Raw genomic sequence first — 10,145 nt, forward strand, 5'->3', positions numbered from 1 at the left:
GCTGCTCTAGTAGAAGAACTCACATTTCTCCTTCAAACTCTTCACTGGCTGCTCTAGTAGAAGAACTCACATTTCTCCTTCAAACTCTTCACTGGCTGCTCTAGTAGAAGAACTCACATTTCTCCTTCAAACTCTTCACTGGCTGCTCTAGTAGAAGAACTCACATTTCTCCTTCAAACTCTTCACTGGCTGCTCTAGTAGAAGAACTCACATTTCTCCTTCAAACTCTTCACTGGCTGCTCTAGTAGAAGAACTCACATTTCTCCTTCAAACTCTTCACTGGCTGCTCTAGTAGAAGAACTCACATTATCTCCTTCAAACTCTTCACTGGCTGCTCTAGTAGAAGAACTCACATTATCTCCTTCAAACTCTTCACTGGCTGCTCTAGTAGAAGAACTCACATTTCTCCTTCAAACTCTTCACTGGCTGCTCTAGTAGAAGAACTCACATTATCTCCTTCAAACTCTTCACTGGCTGCTCTAGTAGAAGAACTCACATTTCTCCTTCAAACTCTTCACTGGTTTCTTTCAGGATCATTTTAAAATTCTGGTTCTTACTTTCCGATCTATTCATGGTCAGACCTTCATGATCTGATCCAGACTTTTATTTGTTCAGGCTTTTGCTTGATTTTCTGGAACTCCTGTGTTGTTCTCAGTTTTATCTTGATCTTTAAAATATATACTTTATTGAATATTGTTTTGATTGTTTAAGCGCTTTGTGACCCTGGTCTGGAAAAGTACTATATAAATACAAATGACTTACTTAATTACTTACAACGTCATCTTCGAGACGATATTTTATATTCTGAGCGGCGCCTGACGACCAGAGTCGCGACACATTATGGGATGTTTAGATGCGCGTCCATGCGGTCGCAGTAATGGCCTCAGAACTCTTGTTTGTGACGAAACATAATATCCATCGTCTGTTCAAACCTTTCTTTCACCCGTTAAAGCCTGAAAACATCTAGTGGAGGAACAGAAAGCGAGTAAAACCTTCCAAACTATTCAAATCACAATCAAATGCTGGAGAGAAGATGATGGAGATACTTGTCTCACGATCCTTCCATCGGCTGCTTTCAAAGAATAGATATTATTATTATTTCAAATGGAAACTCTGGATGACTTTGATAAAAACATGTAGAGTAAGTTCACGTCCTCCAGACTCAAACCCACTTCTTCACCTTCACAAATACACAAGATAGAAAAACGTGTCACTGACCAAACCTGAAGAAACAAACATGTTTATCTCCATCAACAAACAACATGTAACACGTCTGGAGACGAACAAACGTGATGATCTTTCATGATGTTCTTCGACGAGGCTTCGGTTCGACACGTCCATACGTTCACACGATCAATCACTTTCCTCCACATTTTCCTGATCCTTCCCGTTTTCATTTTCCCTCTGAAAATTGAAGTATCCGTGGAGGGAAATGTGTTGCCATGGCGACGCGGTATAATACCCATCACCGGTGAAATGCCTCCTCTTTCCCTCGGCGCCGTTTACCTTTTTCTTTTCATTGGAAGATGTTACGATCTCAGCGCTCTTTCAAACACTCTGACGCTGAAGCTCTGGAATCACATCACACCACGAGTTCAACTCTGGCAGAGGATCTGTTTGAATATATTACTATAAACAGCGTCTTCCTCGGCATGAACCTCCCACTGGAGCCGTAGATAGTCCAGCCTGCAGTGTCAGAAGCAAACACTCCACCATTAATCATTGATTAGCAACATTTCAGTCACATTTCATTATGTCTTGGATTAAACAGTGGGAGGATCTGAACTTCACGTCTGCAGGCAGGAAACTATCAAAGCTCTTGTGAGACACAGAGACGAGAAGCTTCTGAAGTGTCTTGACTTGAGCTCTAGGTCTTCAGTGGATGAAACTCCACCGAGACCCTGATGTTAAAACGATCAAAACACGGACTCCGTTCCGTCGCTCCGACACGATGTCACTTCCGTCCCGGGTTTTATACTTCATGTCGTGGAGATGAACAATCCAGAGAGTCACGGTCGTTTATTCGCCGCTTCAAGTCAAACAAAATACAAGCTTTACGATCGATCGGACATACTTTCTCCCGGTGACTGTACAGGTCAATAGTTTGGGAGAAAAGGTCCCGATCTGTAGAAACATCGCAATATTTAAGGCAAATCTCCCGTCCAGAAGGTCGTCTCTTTCCGGCCAAATGGTTCTTTCAAGTTCCCTGTGTCCCGATCATCCGCAGAGAGACATCCTGATTTGTCTTCTTGTAATCTAGTCATTCAAATGTTCTCAGGCGGGGGTTTCCTTCTTTTATCCCCCCTTTCCCGGGTGTGTCTTCGTTCTTTTATCTACGATTTAAGGTGTGATTTGCAGATAAACAGATGTTTTAAATAACTGGTGTCGTATCTAATCCTGATCCAAGCTAGTCTTGAACCAGTGGATCAGTCTGAGTGGATGTTGATGTAAATGTGTCGTCAAACGTTTAAGCTCTTAGATCAAGCCAGTAATTTATACTTTATATTTTGATTATCTTTTAGCATTAATTTAAGTATGGTGTATACGTATAGTGTATAATAATTTAAATCTAACAGTATCAATTATCAGGGTCTTCTTCTGCGTATCCTGAGGTTCTGATCACATGTTCACCTCCTGAATCCTCACAGCTCTCGCTCCATTTCTGCGAGAAGACATCTCTTGAAGCTGCCATCTTGTTCTCGAGGTCTCAACCCACCGGTCGAGGATCGGGCGACACCATCTTTATTTTACCACCATCACTCGTGAACAAGACTCTAGTTCCTCCACTCAGGGCCAGGATCTCACACCCAACCCAGGGAGGGAATCAAACAAAATCATCTGAACATCTGAACCGGACATGACATGAACATCTCAAGACTACAAATGCACTTTCCAGAGCCTGTGCTGTTCCTTATCCAGAGTGCAGAGCTTCAAGTGCAGTACATGTGTTGGTATTTTATTTGTAGGTTAGGTTTGTAGGTTAGGTAGAACTTTATTGAAATTGTTTTTTTCCAATAAGACACAGCAATACAGCAATTATTCATAAAAAAGAATCAAAATAAAAATAAAATAAGAACAAAGAGAAATAAAGAGAAAGAACAAGATGATACAATCTAAGTCTTAAGATAAAGATAAAGAACAAGATCAAAGAAAAACAACAAAGACAAAGGATACAAAGACTAACATAGAACAGAACATCCAGATACTTTTACTCCACTCCTGCCTCCAGGAAGGTTAGAATTGAGCCTTAAAAACAATGTGATTCTGAAAACACCAGAAAACTTGTCGTAACATCTTCTGTTAAAAGTCTGTTGAGAGATGAGATGGAGTTGAAATCTGGCTGCAGAGAGTTTTGATGCCAAATGTGACTCGTTCACGGTGAACGACGTCGCAGTGACTTTGACGACGACACCGCGGCCTTGAGTGCACTTTCAATTACTCCTGATTTTGAACGGTGGAGACTCTTCAGGCTTGAAAGTGTGTGTGAAGTAGAAGCTAAAATGAAGGAGAAACGCAGTCGATGGAGAAGTTTCAGAAAAAGTTTCACTTGGATGGATCTGTGCCACTGATCCTGATCCATGTGGGATTGAACTCTGACCCACGAGTTCACATGAAAACCATAGACAGCGAACGTTCATTTGCTCGTTAAACTCTCGCGCTGAACCAACATCTTCAGTAGTGACCGTTTCAATTTCATTTTAATCAACATTTAATTCAACTTTAAAACGTAACGTTTGATCTCATCTCTCTCAACAACCCTCTCAGTGACGGTGACCTGAACAGATCCTGTGATGCTTTGCCGCCCAGCCAACCCATCACGTTTTGTAAGAACTGCAGGCGAGACACATCCTTCTTGTTTAGACACAAAATCAACTTTTACAATAGAGTCAACGACACAAACACAAGATCATGTGTGCGCTCAGTAGAGTCACTACTAACTTCTGTTGATGTGTATCTGTTGAAATAAACAATAGAGTGAACAACAACAAGTTGATGTTCCTGAACGCAGCTTTATTCAATATATTGAATTATTTAGTACTAAAGTATGTACTTTATACTATACTATAGTAAACGACAATAAGAACTACGACTTTCTGTTACTTTGTGTGTGTTGAAATCTAAAATGATGCACAAGAGAAGATAGAACTGAAGAAAGAAAGACGTTTTGTCATATTTGTTTCTTTACTTCCTTCAATAAAGACTTTGATTCAAGTAACATTGACTTCACAGTCAGGAATAAACTCTCTTTCCTCGCGTGACCAGGATGTAACCGACGCTGTTATTCCTGCCTTTGTATTTCTTCAGGCGTGTGAAGATACATGGAGTCAAGAGTCAAGTGGAGAAAGAAGACGAGCAGGAAATAATGTCGCAGTGGATTTTAATGAAGATTCATCTCAAGGAAGAAACGAGTACAAACATGCGAGACACGAGAAGCCGCTGGACTCACAACACGAACACATCCATAGACAGTATTTCAAACAATATAGACGATAAAACCTCATGTTCTTTCAAACCCGAGTGTTTGTGATCAGAGGTTCTCTCATGCGAGGACACACTGATGCTTGACCACAGAGGCCACGCTGTGTGTGTGTGTGTGTGTGTGAGTGTGTGTGTGTGTGTGTGAGTGTGAGTGTGAGTGTGTGTGTATGGTGTGTGTGTGACTGTGTGAGTGTGTGTGTGTGTGTGAGTGTGTGTGTGTGTGTGTGTGTGTGTGTGTCTGCACATAATCACGCTCGTTGTCGTCACAACAACCCTGCAGCTACACAACGCTGATCTTCGCAGGTTTGACGCAGCGTCGCTCGAACCGTGTGACGGAGAAAGTATTTCCTCGAGGACGACGAGGGAAAGTGTTTTGTTTTCACGGTTTCATCGTCGACGTCGTAGAGTTTACGAAGGATTTCTTGTGGTCGAGTCGCTCTCCTCCACCTGGTTATATTACACTCGATTCTATTCTATGACTCTATTATACTCATCCGTTTCTTTTTGCACAAAACTCTCGTTTAATAAAGATATTTACATAAGAAAATACGATGAAGCCCCGCCCACTTAAAATGCTCTGTTTTGGCTGAGAAGAAATCTCGTCCGAGCAGCCACGCCCACTCTGCTCTGATTGGTCACAAAAACACAAGTTGCATTCAAGGACACACGTAAATTTCTAACTCACCCCTTAAACTCACGTTTTGTACATTAAAAATGAATAATAAAACTTACTGAATTCAAATAGTTAAACTCTTAAAAAACAACAACATTTAAATAAATAAATAAAATAACAAGTTCAACCATTTAAATGTGACGTTCAATCGTCAATATTCCACTGATTCACTTCTTCACGGCTTCATCTTCTGCACCAGCCTCACCTACGACTCCTTCAACTACTGCTTTTATCGACAAACTTGCAAACGTTCTGTGAATCTGAAGGAAGGATTGGAGCGTCTGCTGTCATCGCGGCGCGTTAAACAATAACTGACTCATGGATCCGAGAGCATCTGCCATCGTTGGTAATTGTTTTCTCCTCAGTGACGCGAAGCTAGTCGGGTGTTACGGTAGAACCACGGAGTAGACGAAGGACTCGAGCGCCGGAGCCTCATTATCTCCTGATTAGCGCCAGACGCCGGCGGCGCCGAGGGCGAGGCAGGAGGACGAGGCAGGAGGACGAGGCAGGAGGACGAGGCAGGAGGACGAGGCAGGAGGACGAGCAGATGCCGTCGGTGATGAGAACAAACGACCCACATCCACACCATTACAGGAGATGTTCGGGAATTCAGAGGCGGGTCGCGGTGAACCGTAACTGACGCGGTCGTTCTTCAACACCGCGGCCTCTAATGGTCCTTCAGACGCAGAACCTTCTCTCGGACGCGGCTTCAAAGAGGTCCATGTAAACATCAGAACCAGCTCGTGTGTGGTCTCCTGTCTCCGAGCCCACATGTTCCGTCTCGGGAAAAGAAAGTCAATGATAAACAAAGGAACGAAGGTATGAACAAGTGGCCACTTAACACGTCCACAAACACTCCGGTAGGATCAACAAGACACTGAGATCCAAGAGACACGAGAGGACACAGGAGAGGACACGAGAGAGGACATGAGAGAGGACACGAGAGAGGACACGAGAGAGGACACGAGAGAGGACACGAGAGAGGACACGAGAGAGGAAACGAGAGAGGACATGAGAGAGGACACGAGAGAGGACACGAGAGAGGAAACGAGAGAGGACATGAGAGAGGACACCAGAGAGGACACCAGAGAGGACACCAGAGAGGACACGAGAGAGGACACGAGAGAGGACACCAGAGAGGACACGAGAGAGGACACGAGAGAGGACACGAGAGAGGACACGAGAGGACACGAGAGAGGACACCAGAGAGGACACCAGAGAGGACACCAGAGAGGACATGAGAGGACACCAGAGAGGACACCAGAGAGGACATGAGAGGACACCAGAGAGGACACCAGAGAGGACACCAGAGAGGACATGAGAGGACACCAGAGAGGACACGAGAGAGGACACGAGAGAGGACACGAGAGAGGACACCAGAGAGGACACGAGAGAGGACACCAGAGAGGACACCAGAGAGGACACCAGAGAGGACATGAGAGGACACGAGAGAGGACACGAGAGAGGACACGAGAGAGGACACGAGAGAGGACACGAGAGAGGACACCAGAGAGGACACGAGAGAGGACACCAGAGAGGACACGAGAGAGGACACGAGAGAGGACACGAGAGAGGACATGAGAGAGGACACCAGAGAGGACACGAGAGAGGACACCAGAGAGGACACCAGAGAGGACACCAGAGAGGACATGAGAGGACACCAGAGAGGACACGAGAGAGGACACCAGAGAGGACACCAGAGAGGACACCAGAGAGGACACCAGAGAGGACACCAGAGAGGACACCAGAGAGGACACGAGAGAGGACACCAGAGAGGACACCAGAGAGGACACGAGAGAGGACATGAGAGGACACCAGAGAGGACACGAGAGAGGACACCAGAGAGGACACCAGAGAGGACACCAGAGAGGACATGAGAGGACACCAGAGAGGACACGAGAGAGGACACCAGAGAGGACACCAGAGAGGACACCAGAGAGGACACCAGAGAGGACACCAGAGAGGACACCAGAGAGGACACCAGAGAGGACACCAGAGAGGACACCAGAGAGGACACCAGTCCATGAGGATATATAGTTGAACGTGGAGAATCTAACAGTCAGCAGCTCCATGGTCTCGTCGCTGAAGCTTCTTCGTTCAACACTCTTGTCTCAGCGACTCGAGGAACAAGGAGGTGAAACGTGTTCGTCTACGAGGTCAGATTTGTGTGCGACCCTTGTTTGTTGTCACTAAAATAATGGATTTGAAACAAGTGTGTAACATTCTATTTCCACATCCTGTTTTAATTAAGGGGATATTAAGTAGAATTGATTGACTTTTGACAGTTTTGACAAGTGCTTATGTGACGTTGACACGTCTTCAGGATCATGGTTGTCCAAGTCGTTTGAAGTCAACTGTGTTTGATTCTAGAAGTTTGATTGACAGCTTGTCGTTCCATCGATTCAGGATTTGAGGCTATGACACTGAAAAATGAGTTAGCATGAAAAGTGTGAGAAATATTAGCAAATGCTACAGTTAGCTTGACTGGAGTGTGCGACGATAGTATCGAGTGTGTTGAAATATACAGTATATTATATCACATGATGCTACATGTGGATCTGAATCCACGACGATCACACACGACGTCACCTCCACCGGTCCTGGGTCAGCACTTGTTGTGTTGCTATATGTCAACATGACTAACAGTTATCAGAGCAAACAATTAGCGAGTTGGTCGAACTAACACTTTTACTTCTAACCATGTGTTTATATTTTCAACGCTACCACGACGGATGCTCAGCACCAACGTTCACTGTGATGAAAAAACAAGTGTCTACATTAAATGTCTACACGACCTCTCGGATGAGTCGACTACTGTCACGACAACGTGTCGTTTTCGTTGGCCTTGACTTGGTAGAGTTCGCCGGCACATGTGTCTTCACACGGCCGAGCTGGAGACCTGGAGCCAGCCCACGTCCGTGTAGGCGCCCGTCACGTGCCAGTACACCGCGCCCATCAGTTTGCTCCAGATCATCTGCACCTCGGCCGGAAAGAACTCCGGGAACTCTTCGGACAACACCTCCAGCATCACGCCGCTCAGGATCTGAAAGAACATGACGAGAGGGATTTGGAGTGTACAACAACCAGGACACACTCGCTCAAACGGTGGCAGTAATATCACTCCATAGTCGTCCGCCATGATGTGACGTGCGTCGTTAATCCCACCCCGTGATGATGCAATGACGTCATCACGCCCACGGAGTCATGACAGTGTTTGTAAACAAGTCGCCAGCAGGTAATGTTCATATAAGGAACACGTTTTTTGAGAAAATTAAAGGCTTTTAAGTGCATCTTATCGTGCGGAAAATACGGTTAGTGCAAGTTGAATGAGAAGAGCTGGTTTGGTGTGAGATCTCAGGTAAGACACGCCTCTGTCACATGTGAACATGTCGACAACATCTGCTGATATCACAAGAATGTTTAATGAAATCTTTCTTTGACTCGTGAGTCATTTTACCAGAAAAAACACGACGACGTCAACTTTCAAGACGCGAGTAAAAACACATCAGGATGTGGAGGATGTTGAAGTTGTGTGTTTGTGTGAGGTTGTGTGTTTGTGTGAGGTTGTGTGTTTTCATCACAGATGCTTTCATCACTGAACTGAGTGAAGAGAGAAATCAGGAGGTTCAGGCTCATATTCACCATCATTGCATTTGTAATTAACTTTTTTATTCCAGTCACTTCCTGCAATGCTGTTGGTGCCTCAGGAGAGAAGATCACGCCTCCCTCGCTGGTCCTGAACTCTCTCCTCACACCTGAACACCTGCATCCATCTCACCTGCAGCAGCTCACGTCACGTTCGCTTCACATTTCAAGGCGTTTTTTTTTCTCCAAAAGGTCCGAATCTGCTCGTTTCTCAAAAGTGACGCCTGTCGGTCCAGAAGAGCTCAAGCCAGGAGCGGCGAACCTGGTCCTCAGGGTCGCAGTGGTGCAGGTTTTTGTTCCGACCATCAAGACACAGCTTTTGACCAGTCAGGCGTCTAAGGAGTGTAATGTGTTGATTGTCAGTCTGGTGTCGCTTGTTTCAGCTCAAACCTCATTGGTTCAGTTGTGATCGATCGGTCGGAACAAAAACCTGCACCACTGTGACCCTGAGGACCAGGTTCGCCGCTCCTGGCTTAAAGGATCAGGAACCAGAAAGGATGTAAGATGGTCGCCTCTCTCCTTTTTTTTGTCTTTTTTTTACCATAGCATCGTCATCCTTATGAAGAAACTATTCAAAACCAAACATCCTCCAAAAGTCAATCCGAACGTGAAAGAACGATGTTCTATTATTTACAAATAAAGCCCAAACGCTCAGTGTCGCTGCTTCTCTGCCAGGTTTACAGTTCAAGCATCATTTGGTTTGTGAGGAAAAGGGAAACTTTTTTGTCTTTCCTGAAAAAGCTTCTTGGAAACCTTCAGCGTTCAGTAGCGTCTGCTCTACCTTGAAGTACATGGGCTCCACCTTGTGCTTGATGGCGTGGGCCTTCCCCACCAGAGCCAGAACCGCCGACACCTTCTCCGGGTCGTGGAGGTTCTCCACCACCGTGTTGATGGCGTTCATCACCCGGCGAGCGTGATGCCGCAGTTGACCGCTGCGCTCCATCTCCTCCGGGTCCTCCATGTCCTGGAACTGACTGAAGTACTGCTTGGCCGACGGGAAGTTGATGAAGAACCTGCAGCGATAGAAGAGAAGAAAGATGGTCGACTTTTGGAGGAGAGAACGAGAGTCACTGTTAGATGTTTGATGATGAATATGAAGAGTTGAATATTGTTATTGGATCATATTTTCAGTAAAATATATTGTATTGAATCATATTTTCAGTAAAATATATTGTATTGAATCATATTTTAAGTTAAATATATTGTATTGAATCATATTTTAAGTTAAATATATTGTATTGAATCATATTTTAAGTTAAATATATTGTATTGAATCATATTTTAAGTTAAATATATTGTATTGAATCATATTTTCAGTAAAATATTTTGTATTGAATCATATTTTCAG

At 44.6% G+C, this 10,145-nt stretch overlaps 1 protein-coding gene across 1 annotated transcript; it reads right to left on the reverse strand.

Moving 5' to 3' along the window:
- Positions 1-7,050: 7,050 nt before the first annotated feature.
- Positions 7,051-9,810, reverse strand: LOC148057749 (cytoglobin-2-like; the record flags this gene model as incomplete). Its single annotated transcript, XM_087782750.1, is given in 2 exon segments — positions 7,051-8,195; positions 9,579-9,810. Coding segments are annotated over 2 exon segments (397 nt in total), but the record flags the coding sequence as incomplete, so codon positions are not given.
- Between the last annotated feature and the right edge of the window lie 335 nt (positions 9,811-10,145).

The sequence above is a fragment of the Callionymus lyra genome, unplaced genomic scaffold (assembly GCF_982586985.1).
Source record: "Callionymus lyra unplaced genomic scaffold, fCalLyr1.hap1.1 HAP1_SCAFFOLD_680, whole genome shotgun sequence".
Lineage (NCBI taxonomy): Eukaryota > Metazoa > Chordata > Actinopteri > Syngnathiformes > Callionymidae > Callionymus > Callionymus lyra.